Source organism: Protopterus annectens, chromosome 4.part0 (assembly GCF_019279795.1).
Source record: "Protopterus annectens isolate FY-2018-M chromosome 4.part0, PAN1.0, whole genome shotgun sequence".
Classification (NCBI taxonomy): Eukaryota; Metazoa; Chordata; order Ceratodontiformes; family Protopteridae; genus Protopterus; species Protopterus annectens.
This window is the reverse complement of record NC_056733.1, coordinates 1,705,221,577-1,705,246,476: the sequence shown is the minus strand read 5'-3', so window position 1 is coordinate 1,705,246,476 and position 24,900 is coordinate 1,705,221,577. Positions and strand designations below refer to the sequence as shown.

At 38.5% G+C, this 24,900-nt stretch overlaps 1 protein-coding gene across 1 annotated transcript in view; it reads right to left on the bottom strand.

Annotated features, from left to right (window-relative positions):
* The window catches only part of LOC122799988 (transmembrane emp24 domain-containing protein 9-like), a 96,044-nt gene extending 71,517 nt beyond the window's left edge, over window positions 1–24,527 (bottom strand). The window contains exons 1-4 of the mRNA XM_044069436.1: window positions 24,333–24,527; window positions 19,548–19,648; window positions 3,039–3,164; window positions 1,243–1,389 (exon numbers count right to left, since the gene is read on the bottom strand). Coding sequence (XP_043925371.1) covers window positions 1,243–1,389; window positions 3,039–3,164; window positions 19,548–19,648; window positions 24,333–24,507 — 549 coding nt within the window. The 5' untranslated portion in view covers window positions 24,508–24,527. The remainder of the gene's footprint in view (window positions 1–1,242; window positions 1,390–3,038; window positions 3,165–19,547; window positions 19,649–24,332) is intronic.
* Between the last annotated feature and the right edge of the window lie 373 nt (window positions 24,528–24,900).

Below are 24,900 nucleotides of genomic sequence, written 5' to 3'. Positions count from 1 at the left end.
CCACCGCAGACTGCAAGTCTTATGGGGCATAAAAACCCACTCAACAGATCTCAATCTCTTTTACAGCATAAACAGAGCATTCCTTGGAATGGTCTTCCTCTCCACATAAAGAGGAGTACTTTACACTATTTAGACATAACCTGGATGAATAGATGGACAACTACAAATCCACTCCTGGTTTGGCACCCTTGCCCTTCACTGATAGGGTGCAACACGAAAATGTTCTGCTAATCTCTGGGTTATTTGTACTTGATATACAAGGGCTAAAAACACCATCTGAATGTATGGGTAGGCTTCGAAAGATCCTCCTAAAATCAACAGCCTAGTAAGCACCTATGAAGCTATGGCAGACAGAGAGAGTGCTGTAGAGAGTATGATACTGTAAGTAGGGTAAAAAGTGAAGAGAACAGCAGTTATGTAACATTGGTGTTATGGAAGCACTTGCTGTGTTGCTCATTTAAAGCTGGCTTCTTCGATAATGTCTAAATGACTGACAGGAGCTTGTGGAGGTTGTGTGGCTGGGGATGGACTGCCACGTTTATTGACAAGCAGAGAGAGAAGGCATAATTGTACAAGAGTGGTTAGTCTCTGGTGTCTGTATGGTGGTGGCAGATATAGATGGGGATCTTGGTTCATAGTGGGGAGACTGCCATTAATACAATCTGCTAGCAGAGTAGAGAAAGGGAGCCTAAGAGTGGAGTTACCCTCTTCAAGTGACTGGTAGCCACTTGCCTTTTTTTAGGGTGACAGGTTAATGCTAACTGTAATTTGGAGAGTGGTGAATCTTTTAGTAAAGGCAGACGCAACCACACATATGCCATATTCAAGATATGGCTTTCTTGCATTAAAAGAAAATCTGTTTTTAAAATAAAAACAGTACACCATAACATGAATGCTTTATAACTAGTGATCCACCAAGTTTTTTAAACTTTAAGCCTTTTATATATAATGAATTCTGTCCATTTATAAACACTTTTTTCCCAATCCATCCAAATTAAAGCTATAAAACACCGACAGCTATGTTCAGAATTATCTACCTTGTTTACAGTAGGACTACCACCAAAGGATCCATAAATGAAAGTATAAGTGACTAGTTTGAAATGAAATATCCAGTCTCCACCACAAACTCTCGAAAGGCAGTTGGATGGTTAGAATGTCAAAAAAATGCAAGCACAACTTCCATCGTCCACAGCTATACATCCTGCTATAAGTGAAGAAAACATTAAACAAACTAGTACTTACCCGCTGGTAATTCTGTTCCTTCTGAATTTGGTCCACCTGTTCAACCAACTGGCGCACTCGCAGCTGCAGTTCACTGAGTTTGTCCTTGGCTGCAATCTCCTGGTAGTTTGTGGCATGCTCTCCCACCTGGATATCCAGGTGAACTCTCTGCAAACAGTTACAAATGTTTCTTACAGCAAGGATGGGGAAAATCACTGATGTAACTTAAAAATAACACTCTACTGTTTCAACACACAATACAAATCAAGATGCACGTTTAACAGTGCTAAATAATTGTTTTTTGTTACAAAAGAAGATAAATGTATACACTCTATAGTAACACAACTTGCTGGAACACTAAATTCAAATGAAATGCAAAGTTTGAATTTTAAAAATGTGTAATATAGTTTGACACTACTACAGCCAACATCTAGACAATACCGACCTTACATAATTCAAATACAAATACACTTCTTTAAAGCAACTCCATGAAGATTGTATTGGTGTAACCCTAGTCTTAAATTATGCAAAATTTATGGTACAGCAATTAAGGAAATCCAGGCACTTTACCTACAAGTAGCAATGGTAAATAAGCACTTATCTGCCAAGTGCACATAAAAGTAGACCATCTGTGCTTAAATGCCAAATTGTTCTAAGTGAACAAATGCATCTGTAAAATTCATGTTTTGGCTATGAAGCCCAGTAACAAAACACAACAATTTTAGACTATAGGACAACTGCTGAAAGGAAGCATTACTTTAACGTTTAACAACACACAGGCCATGCTGCTTCAACTAGTACTAAATGGAAAAAGCAGTCCAGAATTGCTACAAAGAAAAAAAGTTTAGAAAACCGGTACTACAACATGCACTCTTAGTATTATGCTGCAGCAGCCTGGCATGGTTATACGCAATTAGGTGAGTCTTCCTGCCTCAAGGAAGAATACCAGTAATGCTAACTGCATATGCTACAAATGGACAACGAAATTCAAGTGTCCTCTAGGATCACAGTAAGTTACTAGGTATGCAATCCAGGACAGCATTAAAGAACCTAGACCAAATTCTCAACTGCCCCTCCCCCAAACACAACCTGGTTAAGTGACTTGCTCAAAGTCACACAGAAGGCAAACGAAGGTGGAACAATTCAAACCCTTTACTCTTCGCAAGATGCAGCTCATTGAAAAGTCAGAGCTTTAGCCTTCTGCATTAACTACAACAGTGGTTTATTACTCTACATCCCTTTAAAATCAAGAAACAAATCTGTTAATATCTAAACTGACCTCAATGTACCACCATACAATAGCTAGACCACTGGTGAAAAACAGGTCACTGGTTATATGCAAACACCACAAGCAGGCCATCACACAATGTAAAGTTTACACTTTCTGTCCAACAGAGCAAAATTAAAAACTGGTACAGAATGAAAAAGAAATGTGCATAAAACACTTATAAAAGAAACTAAGAAATATTCCGACCATATTTATTAAATCTGTTTAGCTGCCTGTGTATATCTCAAGCTCAGTCAAACATTATAAACAAAAAGTTAACTCCTGCGTGTTGGTTTCAAAAATGAGAAATTCTACTGAAATAAGAGAAATACCTTCACCATATCCCACAAATAACAGCGGAGCTGTCAGTACTACTAATGTGCTGATAAAATAAGAAATGGGGACTATTTACCAATCAGCAAGATAACAACACAGCCCCTGCATCATGAAAAGCTATACTGTAATATATACAATGAAATCTGGCTCTGTGGCCAAGAATTATGATGCAAAAAGAAAAGATACAAGATGTACTAGATCAGGCAATTCTTACCAGCATGCCTCCAGCAAAGAGCGAAAACTTTGTAGAATTTGAATGCAAACAGATCTGATGTTCTCCTGGTGTGTGAGATGTGAAGGTGAATCTGCCCTCAGAGCCATACTGTCGAGATAGAATGACCTGGAAATGGAAGGGGGTAAAAAAAAAAAAAAAAAAAAAAATTAATGCGCCTTTCAGGGAAAAGTTTAAAAAAAGCACAACATCTGCAAATTATAAAAGGTATTCCGATGAGCAAATAAAAACATGCAATTGGACAGTCAACCTACAAAACAACTAAAGCATAAACAAAGATTTGAAAACAACTTTAACAGTAATGAGTAACTACAGACTTTTTACAATCTATAACCCAAGTAAAATACCATACAATAAGTGGTGGAATCAAATGAATTTAAAATGGATAATGACTTTACAGCTAGACTATAGTTTACCCATGTATTTGTGACCACAGTTTTGTGCTACTGGTTCACTACTGCAGAGGAAGCATTTCTGCTTACACCACTGACAACCCAACCTCATTCAGACAGCTGGGTATTAGAGACCATGGGGGGTGGGGTGCCAAAAGCCTGATCTCCTTCTCCTTGAAAACAGGGTATTATTCTTCCTCCTGCCTTTTAACAATCCAGTGGACGTCTGGGGGCTCTACTTGGGAAGTCTTCTCCACCCAGAGAACTGGCTATTACTGACAATGGGGGAATTAAGTGGCAAAAAAAATTCTCTGTTTCTTACGAAAATTTTTTTTCTTCTTCTTCCTCTTGCCTTGTAACAATCCAGTGAAGTCCCAGGGGCACTACTTTAATAATCTTCCCCACTCCCTCTTATCTCACTCCTCATGGGGCTAGACACTGTTTGCACCCAATAGTGGATTCTCAGTCCAGGGAAGTAGGCTTTGTTTCCTCTTTGTGGAAATCAGGAACACAGAAGGCAGTACTTGGAAATGGCTTGATGAGCAGTGGGCTGAGGAGCAACAATGTCAAAATATGCAGTATGATGTCCAATATCACTTGAAACCACTCATTTTTACACTAGGAATAGCTGAACGTGAAAGAAATGCACAACAAAATAGTGCTAGTCGCCAAACATGCCATCAGCAGCACTGATGACACCATAGCAAACAGTAATATGCATCTTTCTTAATAAAGATAAAATATTACAAGAAAACAGCAGGTAACAATGGAAATTATTCCTGCTCTATGGCTAGATTGAGTATTAAATATTAAGGAGCTAAGACAGTGAGTAACCAAATCAGCAGCACATTTACAGACATATCAGTCAGTTTGCAGTGTATTAACCTGTACACAACAGATGGAGAGAAGGATTACAAATCATTAAACAACTCTCTCAATGCATCCATGTTAACTACATGCAAGATGCAGCACACAATCAGTTTTGGACATGAAGTGACCAAGCAACACAAGGAACTAAAAAAAATGTTTCATTGCTTGTATCTTATTTCTACACTCAAGAGCTTCCAGTTTCTCAGTTGTTGTACAATTTTTAAGTCGCTTCAAACAAATCCTTACCTGCCACAACAGCATGTTTTTTTTTATTCATACACCTAAATACTTCATCTTGTCTTGTTCCATAAATATGGGTATTGCCGAATCAATTCATGTGTAGGTAACATAGTTTAATACCATAGCTTTTAACTTCCAATAATTTTACATCACGAAGACATGAAACCGCAACAAAATGTTCCACAGCAACAAAATGACATTGTCTGGCTTTATGAAGAAAAATACATAATATAACATGCAAATAAAGCCTACCATTCTTGATTACCATACCAGTTACATCCTTGAATTTGAGAGTCCTTTAATTTTCTTTACTAATAAATATCTAAATATAAAGCAAAGAAGGTTGAAAGAGGATACCTCTGCCTGGTTCCTAACAGTTTATCACTGGTCCCAGACTTTAAATCACCACATAGCTACTCGCCAAATACACAAGCATGCAGATCCTACCCATGATAAAACATTTTGCAGGGACTTACATGATGGGTGCACACTGACTAACAGCTTAATTTAGACTATCCCAGTGTGAAAATAGAAACTAAAAATAAATAAAAATAAAGAGCAAGTGAATTTGTCTTCTGGGTAAATTTCAGTTACTGGCTGGTAAGTGCATTGCTTGGATAGGTTCATAGGTTTATACTAGGCTATTTGCCCTAAGGCATTTATAAGCCTAGCCCAAATTTTTGTGGCTTACACCACCCCTTATATGAAAAAATACTGTGCCCATTAGTTTGTTGTGCCTCTGTCCAGCAGTGACACAGAGATGATTCCCGGGACAAACCTACGATCTCCCATCCACAGGTCAAGATTTCTCTTGAACAGAGCCAGCGAGGTGCTCTGCCTCACATGGACCGGGATTTTATTCCACAGCATAGGGAGTCTCTGAGTGATAAATCTATCCCTCCAGCACGTCCTATTTATATCCGTGCTAAGGTTTAAGTCGCTTGCTCTAGTGGTTTTGGTGGATTTGGATTTTTTGAGGTGGAGCATGTCCATTAATTCCGGGTTGGACATGGCCTTGTATGTCAGGCACATGTCACCTCTGAGCAGACGGTATGCAATTGAATAGAGCTGGAGTTTCTTCAATCTGGCAGCATATGACAGATTTTGGAGTCCCTTTATCCTTTTGGTGAGGAACTTTTGGGGTCTCTCCAATTGCTGCAGATGTCGGGTGCGATACATCCCGAATGGGGCATTGTACTCGATCATTGGTCTGATAAGTGAAGAGTACAGGGGAACAAGGACCTCACTAGATCTGGATGTGAATCCCTTCATGATCAGGTGGGCAATGTAGGTCTTTCTAACCACTTTAGCAACGTGAGTGTCAAAAGAAAGGCCACTGTCAACCTGGGTCCCCAGGTCCCTGATAACCTCTTCTGTGCTTAGTGGATTGCCACCTATATGGTAGCTTGGGGTTACCTTGTTTTTCCCAAAGGGTATGACTATACATTTTTTTGGCGTTTAACTTCAGGCCATGGCTCTGGCACCAGCTATCTGTTTCCTTGAGTCCCTTCTGAAGGATATCCGTGTCCGATGCACTTTCCACTATGGCGCCCAGTTTGCAGTCATCTGCAAACTTTGTCAGCCAAAGTCTTCCCATGTTGGCCTGTACGTCTGAGAAGTAGATGCCGAACAATAGGGGGCCAAGGACCGAGCCCTGTGGGACACCGCTTGTGACCGGCTTGGAGTCTGACATAGCGCCAGCAACTCTAACCCTGTGGGTTCTGTCCTTAAGCCAGTTTGCAACCCATCTTGTGACATATGGGTTTACATTTAAGCTGGTAAGTTTTTCTACAATACCCGAGTGGGGTATTGTGTCGAAGGCCTTTGCAAGGTCAAGGTAGGCTGTATGGACTGCCTTTCCCTCATCAATGGCCTTGGTGACTGTTTCGAAGAAGTCAACCAAGTTCAAAAGGCATGATCTGCCCTTGACGAAGCCAAACTGGGTCGGGTCCAATGTCTGCAAGTCCCCTATATCTTTGTTTATGAGCTCCATTATGATCCTCTCCATAGCTTTGCAGACTAGACTTGTTAAGCTTATGCAGCAAATAAGAAATTTAGAGAACCTGGAAGGAAACTGACCACAGAAGTTGACGAGAAAACACTGGCTGAGAAGAATCCTGCGGCGGTTCATCAAAAAAGCAGTCTAAGCTCCAGCTTGGGTGCAAGACATTACTGGAAGTAATCTAGAGGAAAAACAAGTCAAATGTGCTTAAAAATTATTAAAACACTGAAGTTGTACATGAACTCAAACAACAAAAGTTTGGAAAAAATGAAAGAAACTTTATTCAGATGAGCTGATAAAACTGTGAAAAATCAGAGATCGAAATGAAGAACAGACTGAGTACGAGATTGCTCAAGAAGAGATGCTTCAAAAAATGGCAGAATTAGAACACAGCACATAGGAAAAACCCGAGATCTTCCACTGTACCAGAGAAACTGGAAAGAACAGACTATTAATTTTATGAAAGCATCAATAAGGAACTGGGCTGATATTCCACAGCAAGACTTGTTAACTGAAAGGACACTGTGTGTATGCTCCAAACCTGGCCGTAAGAAAGCAGCAAAGACCATCAATAGTAAAGATGCAGGAAAAACGGATTCTGACAAAATGGCAGAAGGCCAAAGTACTAAATCATGGAGAAAGTAGAGAATGTTTGTGGAAAAAAAAAAAGAAGTACTTCTTACCATAACGTTCCATCTGTGTTGTGGATCTTTATTCATTCCTTACTGTTAGGACCTCGGTTCTGTCCTCGGAACCGATACGGCCGTTTCCCAGCTTGCGCAAGCCAAAAACTCTCAGCTAAGAACCTACCCACAATGCCCCTCTCCTAGATACTCTACATCGAGTTTGCCAGCCCTAGATAAAAGATGTAGCAATAGGAAAAAAGTAGGAGGCTCTACGAACAAATATCCTAACTAGGAGTACCTAAAGTCCACCAGGAGTCCAGGCAGGGGGAAGGAGGGTGGGAAGTAAGGAATGAATAAAGATCTACAACACAGACGGAACGTTACAGTAAGATGCAACTTCTTTATCTGATGTTGTAAATCTTTATTCATTACTTACTGTTAGGACTGAGTCCCCAGCTACTTGAGTCCTGGGTGGCCCAAAGGAAGGATATTCCTGAGCACCACAGAACCAAAAGATGCTTGTCCCCTGAAGGCCAAATCCAATTTGTAATGAAATATGAAGGTATAAGGCCTTGCCCACATGGCGCTGTGCATATATCATCTAGCAGAGAAATGTGGAAATCAAGAAAAAGTACAAATGGAAATGGTTATGATAGAAATAAATAAACCAAGGTTAAAGATCGATGCGGCTCAACAATTAACAGGTTAGGAGAAGATGATATAAAAAAGGTGATGTATAACCAACCTACAGGAAATTTTCCAGGAATATAGGGTATTCCTGTGGAAGTCTGGATGCTTGGAGGGAAGAAAGTGACAAAAGATCTGGAAGGTTTTAACAGCATTTTAAAAGGAGGAGAAACATCATCCTGGAAGAGAGTTGTGGTGGCTGTAATACATAAAGATGGTAAAGACCAATCAGATCTAGCTTCATATAGGCCCAATTTGATTCTAAGGATTATGAATTGTTTATTTTCACAATGGCTAAAATAATGGCATGGGGATGCCAAAATTGATAGATATTGATTACTATGGTTTTGTGAAGGAGAAGCAAACATTTGACATTAACAGAATAGTGATGATCCAGAGGGAAACAAAATTTAAGAAAATACCACTGTTGGTGGGTCTTTATGTAGAAAAAGCATTCAGTGTAAGCTGGGATTCTGAGTAAGACAATGGAAGCATTTGCATTCCCTGACTAATAGATTAATTAGGAGGATATATGCAGAATCAGATGTGAAAAATATAGTGGGGAGGTGCCTGATCAGCTCTGTTTGAAAAGAAGAAACCAGGCAGGGATGTCATATTTTCAGTTTTGTTATCTACTTAGAACCACTGGTGGAGAAAAAAAAATAAGAACATCAGAAAGTCAAGGATATTACAGGTATATTAATCAAGAAAGATGGCTTTATTTGCAGATATAGTTTTGTACCAGATAAAAACAGAAAGAGGTATGTCAGTGGTTTGGAACATTCTGAGACAGTTTCAAGTCTTTTTGGGATACAAAATTAATGAAGATAAAACAACTCATACATGAACTGGTTCAGTGGTACCCATATTATGGATATGATAAAATGAAGTACGTAGGAGTACAGGTTAAAAATGATTCTGTTATAGCAGCTAAAGACGTGTGGGAACAAACTAAGGAAAAGATGACAGTAGAAACTTAAGTTCTGTTTTATGGATATTTTAGTAGAATCCAAAACAGAAGCGGTTAAAAAAAGGTATAATTTCTAGGGTGTATAAAATATTGCTGGTTAACGATAGGAATAGGAATTGAAATCATAGTAGATTAGAAAGGACTGGGAGGAAAGATTAGATAAGCAATTCAAAAAGAAACAATGGGAGGATACTTGCTTGTATGGCTCCCAAATATGTGAAGTCTAGACGACTTGTGATTTTTGCAAGAAAATGTTTGCATAGGTATTTACACCCCAAGTAGACTCCAAAGATTTTTTTTTCCTCAGTGTTGAAGGTGTGATGATGAAGAGGTAATTGGAAACAAATTTGAGAGGTTAATGAGTTGGCACACACTAAAATTTCTCTGCAGACTACTCTGCCAGAAATACTGGGTGAGCAAATTGGTGTAAATAAAGAAATTTTTTGAGCTGTGATACAGAATCAGAATTGCCTGGACATATTAAGTCCTTACTGACTAATTTGGAAGGCTGCCATAAAAGCAATTGCTAGAAAATGGAAATCAAACTAACTGTACTAGAAATAGTGAATACAGTAACAGAAGTGGAAGTAGGATCTTTAGAAAAGGGAAGGAGCAAATTACATTAACAAAAAAGTGAATCGTGGGAACATACATGCAGAATAACATTTTGAAGGAGGAATGATGTTTAAGAGAAGGCAGGAACTGAATAAGCTATGTAATGTTTGATGAACAATGACTGCATAGAAGATTATATGTGATGTATAATGCTTGCAACTGAAGATATTTCCATGTGGTTTATCTTCATTTGTACAAATGCATGACTGCCTGTCATAAGTGATAATTCAATAAAGATATGATCCCAGTTATTCTCACTGGGTGCAATATATTATTATCGACCATGGAATGGGTATAGCCAATCTATAACCAAACGGGATAGGTTATTTGCAGCACAAAGAAAAACTGGCTAGGCTTAATTGGCCTGCTATAGCAGCGAGCCTACTACTTACCTACAAAAATACACTGCCTTTTTGTATTTCCTATATGTTTAGCACCATCCCTCTCAAACATGCAGTACAGAGGAATGAATAACTGTCCAGAGGTGATCAACAATGGGTACCATGTGCAGGCCATGCTAATCAGCTCTAGGAAAAAAATACAAAAGGTAGGATCAAATCAAAGACACTTACGTATGAGATGTGTTTAGGACTCTATGTCACATAACTAATACAATTATAAAAAAGTTCTCTCGACTGAAATCAGGTTACGCAATTGAAGGATCGCTTAGGGCAGAAAATGACCCCCCCCCCCAAAAAAAAGGCTGCATCTTCTCATGAACTTCTACACAATTTAAACATGCTAAAAAGTACAACTACTTACTGAATGCCCTAACTGTGGATGACTTGACCTTGTTCCTTCAGGGGTGTTACGAACTACAGAAATAAGCGAAAGAACGATGGGAAGAATAGAAGCAGCTTTAAAGTGGCTTTTCAGATGAGATGATAAAACTGCAGATATCAGAGGCTGAAATGAAGGAAAGACTTGATACATGTGAAACTTTTTAGTTGACAGTATACACAGAGAGAGACTTGTTTATAGAATATTTTTTTGAGGAACAAAGACATTTTCTTGATGCAGAACAGGCTGAGGAGGAAATAAAGTTTACATAGCAGAGTGAGTCAGCAAGCTGAAGGAGATGCGGCTTCTCATTCTTCGGAAATTAAAGCACGCAATATTGTAAAGTAATTCTGTATAGTGATCAGAGACATTTGAAAGGGTCTATATTATAAGATAGATGGTTGAAAAAAAAAAAAAAAAAAAAAAAAATCGAACATATGGTTAATGTCTTCAAAAGTTGACCTTATAAAAAGACAGGAAAAAAAAAAAAAAGTACCCTAACTGGTTTAAGCAAGGGGGCAAGCCACCCTGCACCCCCAACTACTTAAATATTTCGAGGCCGCACTACATTGCAGTAAATGGAAATCTCCCCTTACGAAGATTTCCATTTACACGCTCGAGATTCTAAGCATTCAATATTGTCGGCTTTCGAAAATATAATATATTCCCATTTTAAATGGGGGGTGCTCATCAGTGACTTATGTTGCTGATATTAAATTAAAAATGTACATTTATATTGTACTGTAACAAGATTATGGCTTGTATAAGCAATACGATATTGTTACCTTGGGTTGCTGGGCAAAAATGCAAAACAAGCGTACTGATTATGTTGTGTCTATTACAAAAATATTAACTTCCCTTATTTTTATACAAGCAGAAGTATAAATTATGTTCTTAATTTATGCAGATAAGGATAAGGGTTGTTTTTCTAATAAAACAGGCTAGAAAATGGAAAGCATGAAAAGTGGTAATCTTCCACTATTTAAAAAGAACCGTTTCTGGGACTTATTGTATAATGCAAAGAGGTTTTCAAGTGTGTTTGTGCTCCTCCAACAATTAAGAAAATAAATCCTAAAAGGATTTTGCCCTAGCCATGGACACTGATGTCTGGGGGTTTCATTAAGTGCATCATCAGAACTTTCAGTTTTTAATGATGACTCACAGAAGCAAATGGCGGGGGGGGGGGGGCGGCAAAGAAGATCTACATGCAGAAGATCAACTCTACACAAGACATTTATATGAAAGAAAATTAAACAGTTTAAAGAGATAACAGAAGTGGTGAAAGACCATGTCAATGCTCTGCAAAAACTTACAGATAAGAATGATCTATTTAAAGGCCAAGCTAGCAGCTGCAGATGCTAAAATGACCTTACTAGGTGCCGCGATAACAGAACAGGAAGAATGCTCTCAGTGAAGAAACTTGAAATTTAGTGGGATGCTGGCATAAGTAGGGTGCAGAGACTGAGGCATTAATTAAATCTAGGTTGGCAGTATGGTCACGAATCTCAAAAGACAAAGACAGCAAGGTCTCTTGATGGCAAAGCACAGTGGTTCCCTCCCTTGCACCTAACAGACAGCAGAGGCAGAGAGCTATAAGATTGCATATATTTTTACTTAAAATAAATAAACACACACACGTTCTCACAATTACTGAAACCAGAGATAAGGTTTGTTTTGTGGAGACCTAGGATATATGCGGATATGGATTTTTTCAGTGACAATCCAAAGACTGGGAGCAGGGTATCTACTGGTCAAAGTAAGATGCAAAGCAAATGGCTTAAAATTTAAACTAATCATTCTCGCAAAGCTGATAATCTTCTTTCCTGGGAGTGTAATACATTACAGTCCCCAAAAGAGACCATGAGGGAACTGGGCAAATGTTTGTAAGCAAGGGAACTAGTGATACCACATTAAAGGAAAGCCCTTTGAAGGATAAGCAATGAATTCCAGTAGATAATAGTAAGGGAGCTATGGACATTTTTCCTTTATTTAAAAGGCATGCCACTTTATGTTCAACGGTGGAGTCTTTGCAATACCTTCAATGAAGGAATACCAGAGAGCCGTGAGAGGACTTGCCCTGGTATCGGACTTAAGTACGTATTACTACCCATTTGTAAAATGTGACATTAGATCTCATTTGGACCTCTGAATCTCCTGTGACATTTTTTTTTTTTTTTTTTGTATAGATAGTGCATGGTAGGGCTCTATTACTTTAAAATCTGTATACATTGTCTCATTCCTTTAATTAGCAGGGAAAATGCAAATGTAATAGTTTAGCAGGTTTCAGACACAGGAGATTTTAGAGTTTGTAAAGGGAAGTAGTGGCCTCAGGAAAAGGGTCAGAAATGGACAGCAGACGTTCCAGGCCAGAATAACCAATCTGACCATCTAGTTTTATGGAGAAGGAACAATCATGACAATTTAGGAATGAATGCTTTCGAGTTGGATGTTTGTGTGTACATATAATGCATATATTTAAATGAAGTGCCAAGAAAAATCTAAAGCTGTGGGATTTTATTTTTTTAATTTTGTTTTTTAACTTTAGGGATGGGTTTGAAGTAGAAAGGTAAGCTTATGAAAGGAAAGAGAAGCTCAGTGAGCTATGACTGGCCAGTTTGAGGAAGAGGTGACTAAAGGGTAACAGCAGTATGTAAAAACATGACTTTTTTTTTTTTGTAGTACTTTGACTACAGGGGAAATAGAACTTACTTGAAGACTGGAAACAGTGCAGTCTGGAAAGCTCAAGGAAAAATGAATAGCATTGTTGATTTCAGTTGGAAAGTCAATGGATAATGAATACCATTGTTGATTTCAGTTGGAAAGTCAATGGATTAACTAATACAACTAAAAAGTATAGGATATTTAATGTGATCAGGGTGGAAAGCCAAAATTTAGTAACTTTACAGGAAATGCATTTAGATAAGCAGGAGTATGAAAATTAAAAGAAGAAAGGATAGTTGAGTTGAACTGTACAAAGCTTGAAGGCTGGGACAGATTTTAATGAAGAAAAATTTTCCTTTCAGGAAAACAGAGGAAAGATTTGTAGAAACTAAGGGAGACATTGGGAACTGCCAGATGACTGTATCTTCCCTGTACTTTTCCAAGTATGAAATGACAAATATTTGGAAAGATCTTACTAGACATTATACAGCTTTATAAAGGGGCCGCAGTCTTAACTAGGGAATGGAATAGTTTTTTTTTTTTTTTTGGAAGAAGTTGTGGGGGGCCTAACCCAAATGATTCCAAAAATATGATATGTTGGAACAGTCTGAAAGCATGGAAGTTAGTGGATGAAGTGGGGTATGGAATTGTACCCATTATGTACCTGAATAAAATGGACGGTCTAAATTAGATAAGTGGTTCATCAATAGGGAGTATCACCAATAGAACTGGTCCAACTGTGTTTTCAGATCATCCATACAACATACATAAGCTAAAGGTACATAGTGAATAACATATGGAGAAAAGCTAGAGGCTCTCCACAATCAATCTACCAAATAACAGCATCAGAGAAGAGTCAGAGCAGAGACAGAAACAGCGTTGGAGATGTAGGCTGCAGATTCCCCAGAACAACGGGAAAGATGGATCTCAGAAGGAGAATAAGAGAAAGAGAACCAAGAGACCAGACAAACAAGAGAAGGCAAACATGGAAAAAGACTATAAAAGTTTTGTAGAGAAAGGGGGCATCAAGAACACAAGCAGAGAATGAGGCGTTACAGTGACTAAAGTCAGACAAAGAGAGACTGGAGGATGACAAGAATACTGAGAAAGCAGGGAGCAGTGCAGGAAATTTATTCTAGTAAAAATCCAAGAGCAATAAGAGTCTCAGTAGGCAAGAAGGAAGAAAACAGTAGTAAAGAACAGTTTTTCAAATTTCTAAGGAAGGATCACAGGAACTAATGTAGTTTGACAGGGCGAGTATTAGCGATTTTTCTGACCACTTTAAGTCTCTATATAGGGCAGAAACAAGAGGAAAGGAAAAAAAAACAAAAAGGAAATTTCAAATATTTAAATTTGCTAGCTCTTCCTTCTTTATCAAAGGAACAAAAAAGCAGAACTTACAGCCACAATAGGGGAGGAGAAAGAGATAAGGGCAGCAATGAATAAAGTCCCTTTGGGAAACACGCGAGGCTCAGATAGCTTCCAGTTACAGATATGGAGGTTGGGAGGAGAAAAGTCAATACGCTGTTGGGTGACTATTTAACAAAGCTTTTAGCAATAAAGCGCCTCCCGTTTTCATAGAGGGAAGGATTACATAATTATTCTGAAAGAGGGGAAAACCCTATGCTTCCTGGATTATACCATCAAGTGACACTTGAATCAGGAATAGAAGGTCTTCATAGCTATTACAGCACACAGATTAGGCAAATTAGTTCCTATCCTCATACACAGAGATTAGTGTGGTTCATAGATGGAAGGTTAACACCTGATAATCTTTTTACAACAATGATCTTTCAAGAAACTCAAAGTATGAGGAAACCTGTACTACGGAGTCCTGGTGTGTATCCAGAGAAACCAAATAAAAGTGTTCTCTGTCCAAAATTAATGTGCGTTATACCTAACTTTAATCAGATCTCCAATTAAGGAATTCCAATGGGGACAGTCAGACCTGAAAGTGGCCTTCTACAAATACATTACTCTTCCCTTAGCAAATCCAGGAAGGGATTTGAATAGAATATTCAGTAGACTGGAAAAATTTGGTAGTGTGGTAGGGTACAAGATGAAAACTAGGAGGGCTACCTTTAATCCATCAAAGGAATAAACTCTCCCAGCTAGGCATCAACCCGTATGTTACCAGAATGGTAGCTAACAGGCTCACGGATAGAACCCACTTGGTCAAAGTAGGGGAAGCCACTTATAGTAGTAGACCCGTAACTAGCAGTGTACCCCAAGGATCGGTCTTGGGACCTCTACTGTTTGAGATATACTTTTCTGAGGTGCAAGCCAAAACCAGTGGTCTGTGACTGACCAAGTTTGCAGATGACTGCAAGCTGGGTGCTCTCAAGTTCCCCTAGTGATGTGAACATCCTCCAAGAGGGCTTTACCCAAACAAATGACAGGTGCCAGAAGCATGGCCTCAAACTGAATGCCAAGAAATGTATCATTATCCCCTTTGGGGAAAATGTCACCACCACTAATTATCACATTAATAATGTACTAAACATGCAATCAGTCGCAACGGACTTGGGCACCCAGGTTGACAGCAACCTGTCTTTTGACTATCACATTGCCTATGTTGTACAGAAGGCCTTCTACATGACCCACCTCATAAATAAGGGTATTTCATACAGGAAAAAGGAGATCATAACATCCATGTACTCCTCCTACGAGACCCATTATTGAGTACAATGCCGGCTTCGGCGCGTACCTTGCCAAGCACATGCAGCAGTTGGTGAGACCACAGAGGTTCCTAACCAGGAAAATCCAGGATTTCAAACACCTATTCTATACAAATAGCAGTCTGTAGGAGACTGAGTGGAGGGACAGCCTAAGAGGTGACCTGTGTCTGGCATAGAAGGCCATTTCAGACCCTCCCTTGATGGAGCTGCTGCATATCTGTAAGAAACACTACACTCACGCAACTCACATGCAAAGCCTTAACCTGGTATGTGACACTAACATAACTTGTTGGCGGGATAGAGAGGTCTCCCAAAGACCCCCCCAGTCTGTGGAATAGACTCCCTTCTCCATGTCAAGCAGAGTACCTCTCTAGCCCTCTTTAAGAGGAACGTGGACAACTGGATGGGAAACAGAAAATACAACCCTGGGATCCCACCGGTGTCCCTGCTGGACAGGGCAAACAGGTGTTGACTTTGAGGGAACAGGGGCAAAATTCTTGGCTAGGCATACAAGGCCCTCCTGGCCAATAGGCTAGTATTATCCTATAAAACTATGAGGAATATCTAAATCAGGGAACATTTGCACTTTTTTGTAGGAGAATAAGATAAAATACGTAGGTATTTGGTTAAAGGAACACATTTGAAGGCTTCAAGAGGTTTGTGTCAAAACAGATGATCAACAATTTAAAAGTGGCAGTATTTAAAATTACAGGTGGATCACAGGACTCAAGTCAAGTGTTGCATGTGACCCCATTAGTATGTATGTATGTATGTATGTATGTATGTATGTATGTGTGTGTGTATATATATATATGGGTTGGGAGGGTGGCCTAATGGCTAAGGTGTTTGCCTTACAAACACAAGATGCAGGGTGCGAGTCTCACAAGGGATAATTGGCTAGGCTTAAAATGTCTCGCAAGGGCAGTTAGCTTAGTACTAATCTATGAACCTATGGATCTATATTATATATGCAGTGCAGCCCTGGAGTGAGAATATTAAATAAGGGGGGTGTGGGGGCATAATGCCAATAGTTTTTAGTAAAAAAAAAAAAAAAAAAAAAAATGCATTTCTAATAGATATACCTTCTTACAATAGTGAATACATTACAATTATATGGGGGGGGGGTTATGCCTCCCCCCCCTATTTAATATTCTCACTCCAGGGATGCACTGCAGTGGGGCAGGGGCTATATTCCATTTTCGACCAAATGAACTTCAACCAAGTGAACTTTCAAGTCAAGTGAGCTAGACAAAATAAACAAACAATAGATTTGGCATAATGGACTCATTTGAGCTTTTTCCTGGAGGAGGGATATAGAAGGAGGTCAGAACCAATGTGCTACAATCTATGAAAAAAATGAGGACACAAAATACAACTAAGACTGCTTGAAAGGGTTGCTAAACTCTCCAGTTCATACCAGCCTGGGAAAGACAAAGAGAAACTCTACAGACAGCTGGTGATGTAGAAAAAGGTCAAGGCCAAGTTACTGGAAACAAATCTAGGGGGAACTATGTCCAAAGACATGGAAGTATTACAGCTCTCTGTAGAACAGAGACATAAGGAAGGAAGATTATCTGAAATTATTAAGTACAACACCTTAACTGGGTTGAGAGAAAAATGGTGAAGTATAATCAATCAACATGAATGTCTCAGTGTACAGAAGGTATTCCTGCAAAATTAAGGAAGGAAGAAAGTGGTAAATATCTGGGATGTTTTACTTAATATTTGTAAAACTAGGTTCAGCAACTTGAAAGAAAGCTATGGTGGCTATATTACCCAAAAGGGTAAATACCCTTCAGACCCAACTTTGTACAGTCCAATTTCAATTTTCAACCACAACTATAGCATTTATGTCTACATTAGGTAACAGTAAAGCAGTGGTGTTGCCAACATTAATAGATAAGGATCAATGTAGTTTCGTGGAGGGGTGGCAAACGTTTGACAAAATTAATGGAACTGATGATGATGATCCAAAGGGAGGCAGAGTGTAAGAAAATGCCACTACTGTTGGTGAGTCAATGCAGAGAAGGCATCTGACAGATTCAGATGGAATTTTACAAGTAGGGCAATGGTCACGCTTGATTTCCCTGACACGTTAATTAAGAGGATATCTGAAGGATCAGAGACAAAAATTAAGGTGGAAGGGTTCCTCTCTGACAACATGCATTTCAAAAGCAGAACCAGGCACGTATGTCCTATTTTCCCTTTGTTATTGGCAAAGAAAATATTCTGCACTTGAATCCAGAAAAGGACATTTCAGTGTTGTGGAACATTGACATATATAAAGAAAATGAAGATAACAGTAAACTATGTACTCACACATGAATTGGTTCAGCAAAACCCATACCCACGAGGACAGAATAAGTATTTAGGTGTATGAATTGAAAATAATTTTATAAGGCAACTAAGAATATGAGAAAAGAAACTAAACAAATATATTTCAAAAACTGGGAAGTTGAAAACTACTGACTATAGACACGGACAGTAACAAAGCCGTGAAAATGTTTCTAGTTACTTTAGTTTTACATGCATACATGCTAGACATATTTTGACCATCAAGAGTACTTGGGAACCAGAATAAATAGTTGAATTAATTTATATAGGAGAGACAGAAGGCAAGAGTTAAGTGGGATAAGTTGTTTCTCATCACAAAACAAGGTGGTTAGGATTACCACGTTCAAAGAGATACTTTAGAGCCATGCAGCTGGGGCTCCTATAAATAACATAAGCAGAACTTTACAAATCAAAGAGGAAAGGAATGATGAAGAAACATTGGGGGGGGGGTAGGATTTTGGATGCAGGCCCTTAAAAATGAATACCTAACATGCAGAATATTATGTTCATAAAGTAGCAGAAAGCAATCTAAGAACTTAGACAAGACAGAACGGTGAAAGGAGATTTTCCCAATAGGGATGACTACAAGTAAGGATTTAGAAAATAGGCAAAAGGGTTTAGAATTTATGGGATAAAAAATTGCAAATGGACCAAGGTATTAGAAGCAAATAAATATGGAGAGAAATGTAAGAGTGGGATGAGGCCAAGTGGAAGCAAACAGAGACTGCCTTCCATACTAAGGACTGATAAAGTACAGACAAACAGAAAGCAACATGGGAGTATTAAATGAAAGACAAGCTCTGCTGGAGTTTTTAGCTAAATCTAGAAAAGAAGCTGCCATTAAAAAAGGATAATTGGTAGGACATACAAAATACTACACAATATCAGAAAAGGTTAGAAATAACCAAGAGAGGCTTACAAATGAACTGTGGACAGATATCTGTATTGGCTCCCATGTTTGCAACAAATTCTAGAAAGTTAAGGACTTTTGCATGGAAGAAGTGTTTTCATATGTAATTTTTACTCCAAGCAGACTTTTGGAGAACGTTTTTTTTTTTTTTTTACCGGTGGACAGCATAATACAGGGTGTGACTGGAGAGAGAATGGGAACATATCTTTTTGGGAATGTAACAATTTAGCAGGTTTTAAAAATTCCCCACAGACTACTTTTTCAGAAATGGAGGACCAAAGCCTCAATATGAGATATGAACTGACTACACATATTACGCCCATGTACATTTAATGCTGTTGGTTACCAAAAAAAGCAATTACTAAGAAAGAGAAATCAAAATCTAAACCCACCGTAAATGAAATATTGGAATAATATAAAAAAGATAAAAAGAATTGCAGGTCAGATCCTAGAAAAGGGAAGAAGCAAACTTCACAGAAAAATTGAATTTGTGGGAATAATGTTCTTGAGAAGAAGTGAAATTGTAGGGAAGGCAGGACTAGAGCAATTTATGTAATGCTGGAGTGAATACTAGTTGTCAAAAAAAGAAAATGCTTCTAATGCATGAGGTTAAGAAAATGTTTAAAATGGAGTTTTATTTTTTTTTGTAACTGTATGTGTACCCCATGTCATTGTTCATCAAGTAAAATGAATAAAAGGTGTTTCAAAAATAAAACTATTCAATACCTTATCATCTGGGTCTTTGACTTCTACCAACATTCCAAGACCTGGTGTGGAAGGAAGATACTCTTCTCTTTGTTTATCATATAGCTGTGTTCGGTAATTACCTGAAAAACAAAGTGCAGATAAAAATGTATAGTTCCACTCCAAGGCTTCACTCCTGAATGAACAGGCCAACTTCTGCTTTACATTCTGCTCCTCTTTACCTTGTGCCAAACTTATTTGATAGGTAATCAGGCACTACAATGCACTCATTGTCTTTCCTCTTCCATTATTACCATTTAGCTCATACATTTTTTTTGTTAACCTGGACCTGCATGGGCTAAGCCACTACTTTCTCCCTTCACAAATACATAATTAACTATCTAGGAGTCTACTCTGTTGGCATCCTTCTCCAAGCCAACTGCCAGTCAATTAATGATGGCGACCCTCCTTTCTTCACCAATCACAACATTCTGATGCTGTGAGCTCCAAACAAATAAACAAAAAAACAAACCAATCTCAAAAAAGAAACAAGAGTGTTCATTTACAGCAAGGTGTTCAGTTTACTGGAAGCCTACTACCATTTCATGCCTGGTTCCATCCATGTATTCACTAGATTTCCTTCTGCGCAGTTGAGGCTAAGCCATTCTACTCCATACCTATAAAAACCCTCAACAGTGGTCACTGTAACCTTACTGTGATCAACTCCATTTTTTATTTGCTTTCATTTTACAAATTAATATGTAAACTCACGAAAAATCACCATTTTTTTTCAGGAAGATACCTAAAGGCAAAAAGATCTGTAAACACTTGGACTTTTAAGCATTTAGCAGTTCTTTCACTGGGGCACATTAGGATTAAGCCTCTCAAATACCAAACCCCAGCTCTTCCAAAGGTGCCTTGATTAACTACCAGGACTTGCAAACAGAAGAAAGTCATGCAAATCAGTGCTGTATTTTCTCACCACGAGGCAACATTAAGATGCCTCACTAGACTTCAGACAGTATAGACAAATTAAGACTGCTTGTTAGTACTAGCTGTATTAGTTTAACAGCAGTGAATATTACACATCAGCATGGCTATCTGGTATAAACTGTTAGCAGCACCTAATGTGGATGAAAAGGAGGCAGGCAGAAACAAAATTTGAAAGAATGGAGAGCAAAGAGACTGCCCATGTGTACAACATGTGCTCGGTGGCATGGTGGGCAGACTTGTGGAAGACCTAATTTGGGATACCAGTACTACAGGACTGGCTCAGCAGACGTCAACTGAAGGACATGCTAGACCCAAAGAAATGGAACTACACAGGAACTGGTAATGGATGACAGTAAACAGAAAAGAAAGTAAGAAAAAAATGAGACAGGATGGGGACTCGAAAAGGAGATGTCAGCATGAAGTGATCAGAAAAAGAACAAGCAATACAGGCTAGAGGAAAAAAGAACAGCCAAGTCAGAAGCAGGCACAGGGAGAAGTGAAACAGAATGGATGCTAAACAGCAACACAAATGGGAAAGGTAGCAAAAGAAAATGTTGGAGCAGAAACAACATACTCAGGCAGTAGGTGTGTCAGACCCAGGTGGTTAAAAAAAAGGGGTGGGGTGGAAAAGGAAAGAGAAACTAGGGCATGGACTACACTGGACATAAGCCACAAGAAAGACAGACAGGAGGCTGAGCATGATCGTATAAACCAACCCCAGTCTATTTACACATGCTGTCCATTCTTACTTTAAGGGCTCATAACAGGAATGAGTAGAATGGGAACTGCAAAAACAAAGCCTACTGCAGGCACGCCTGGTGTTCAATATCTTTATATCAACATTTTTATAGTGGATGTCTCAAGCAAGAGCAAATGGGGTCTTCACAGATGACACAAAGATCTATAAGACATTGGGATACATAGATTCCTTGACACAACAAAAAAATGCTAAGGAAGCTTGTGAACTGAGCAAACATACAATAGCAAAAGCTCAAGATGTGTGTGGGAGTGCAATAAAGACTGTGGGAGGGAACAGAAGTTAACACACATCAAGAGAAAGTAGCAGCAATGACCATGATGGTCATGATGAACCACTAAGTGCTGAATTAGTCAGGACCAACAGAATAGTGTGGCTGCATCCTCATGAAATCTGACACCTAGGGAAATGATTTCATTCTCTTGCCCCATCACTCAGTGATCATGCCACACACAGTACTGTATACAACTCTGGAAATCATATAGCCAAACTGACATCATGACACTGGAAGCAGTTTACAGAAAGGCAAGTAGGAACACCACGGGTTGAAGGTAATAGCACACCCAACATCACTAAATGAAGAGAAAACCAATGATTACGAACACTGGTCAGGTGATGCCACTAGTAGTTTTAATTCTAACTTACAGAAAGCATAACAGATACACAGAGTACAACAACCAATTGATTTTCTATGGAGTTTAAAAAAAAAAAAAAAAATATATATATATATATATATATATATATATATATATATATATATATATATATATATACACACACACACACATATACATACATACATACATATACACACACAAAATATATATATATATATATATATATATATATATATATATATATATATATATATATACATACATACATACATACATATATATTACACACACACACACACACACACACACACACACACACTTCATTCATTTTAAATCTCATTTACCCTATTCATTGCAGAGGACCCAAAAACTACCCAACAAGCTATGGGCATAACAGAAAAAAAGTTTTAAGAGTTAGTGATGCACAGCAGCAATCCTCCTTCTGTAGAAAAAGCACATCAATTTCCACAACAACTTAGAATTAAAGACAATCGCTAATAATAATAATAGCACAGCTTTGGGGACAGAGTACTGACACTTCACAAAGCTGAGCAACAGTAAAATGAAGAGGAATGAGAAGAAAGCACCACCTGCAAAAAATGCCTTTCTCCAAATCTGGACAAAATGTGGCTTCTGGAGTGAGTATGCATAACTTGCATAAACTTGTCAGTCAATGATCCCTGTATGTCTGCAAAAGCCCCCACCAAAACTTGTGTAAAGCAACATTAGGGAACTACTGTGGTACACAACTGCTAACATGGACACGGGGAAGCCTAACAAGTTATAAGAATAACACATGGAATCAGTCTTAGATGGGGATGCCATTCCACAACATACTGCATACATGTATTCACAACACAATGGGAAATTTGGAGTGCCCCAACTTCCCTACAGACATGGCATCAGGTTATTGTAAAAAGCTGAAGACTGCAGCAAAAGCATTAACCAGAAAACCAAAGTACTGTGAGGCGGTAGGGCTAACATCTGCAGCAGTATGCTGCTGCAACCCCATAGTGGAAGTGAATGAATGTCACAGACACAGTCGTATGTTATTGTTGGACTTAGCGTTTACGAAGGTCCCTCATCAAACTAAATGGCTTCACCCAAACACTGCAACTGAGAACAAACAGAACTAAATAAACCAATAACTCTGCTTAGAGGTTCACAAGCACTTTCGTAACAAAATTGAGAACTTTCACTTCTATTTCAAACAGACTTTACCAGAATAACAATTTTATTCTTACCATAACCGAAGAGACCTAAAAAGTTTCTCTGGTGAACTGTGTGTGACAGACAAAAGCTCTCACTTTTTATTAAAGTGCTTGTGGAGTAAGCTGAAGTTATGAAGGTTTCTTAACATAACTGGCAAAAATTACACGTAGCAACCAAGAAGACTATCTTGGCAAGTAGTGCATTTATTAGTTAACTTGTTTGAAATATCTCACTTCAGCCACTAGACTGAAAAGGCTAACAAGAAAGCAGACATTAAAACTATCTTCAGGTTTTACGATCAAAGCATACGGTTTTACAACTAGAGATCTTATACCCTACAGCCCAATACTGCAAGAAGGAGCTTAATAACTAACATTACATGTTCTCCTAGAGCAGCGCAATACTGAAAAACCACATTTCATCCACTTCAAGCTAATTTCCACGAATGGATATAAACTCATTCCAAAAAACGTAATCTAATCTGTCCTATTCGGAAAGGTAAACTACACAAACAAATTAACACTGTTCGCTACACGTAACCAACCTCCACAAGATCATACACTTTAATACAAATTAAGAAACTGATTCTTCATTTCGGTTGTTTGCTGTGATCCCCAAGTGTCACGGAGTCTCCATGCCAAAAGTTTCATGGCTGGCTATCACTCTAGGTTGACAAACATGTTAACTACCTACATCATCATCCTAGTTCATCATCACTTCAACATTATCGTCTATAAAAGGCAAAAACAATCTCCAATGATGCTTACTGTTTAAACTTTACACTCGTCAACTGACATCGCACACGCATAGCTCTCAACAAATCAGGGACAATTAGTTATATTAGCTTAATAAAACATTAATTTATATACAGTTTTTGAAGTAAAAGAAGTATATAACTCTAATTACTGTCATTATTTATCAAGTAAAATTCAGCACACATTCTCCAAAATTCACCAATTTTAGCAAGGATTAAGAGTGTCTGAGCCAAAATCAAGGAGTTCCCTGACAGTAACAGCTGAGAGGTGTGCTCACATGTCATCGCTCGGTACCGAGTTTCACACAATTCCTTCAGTTTCTACGAAAGGTACTTCACGTTCACAACCCTGCATGGCATATACATTATATGGCTACAAACTTTTTTTTTTCATATTACCCATCACCACGACTTCTGTCCTAGTCTTCAATAACTCCTGCCTTTAGCTTATTAACCTCTCTCCTCCTGTACTTGGAATGCAAATTTCTCATTACCTATAACCATAGTTTCATCCGGAATCTCCTCGATAAAGCACTTTTTTTCCGTTTCGCCAATATGGAAATAGAGACCATGGCAGAGATGAAACCACGAAAAACAGTACACTAATAATTTCAATACACCTACAGCTGGTAACACTCCACCATCATTCATTGCAGCCATCTTGGTCATCCGGAAGTAAACTTCTACGCATGCGCACTAACTTAATGCCACGTTCTCTTTTACAAAGTTGGCCAATAGCGAAAACGCACGTGAACACATCGCCGGTGAAAATATTATATTGAGTAGAGTATTTCTGCGTGTGTTAACTCTTAAAAACAAGTAGATACCGTATTGCTTGTGTTATAATATGAATTAATTATTTTGTTGGCTCCATTATTAATACATTGCCGTTGCAGTGATGATGACATGTGCAGCGCTGCTCCTCTTATGTTGGACTTTTTCTTAAATCTTACTACTGTTAACTTGAGAAACTGAAAAAATAAGAGGACGTTAGTAGGCAATTTCTGAAGTAAAAACAAGTATTGCATACCCCTAAGCGCTGTTGAGTATAAGGAAGGCACG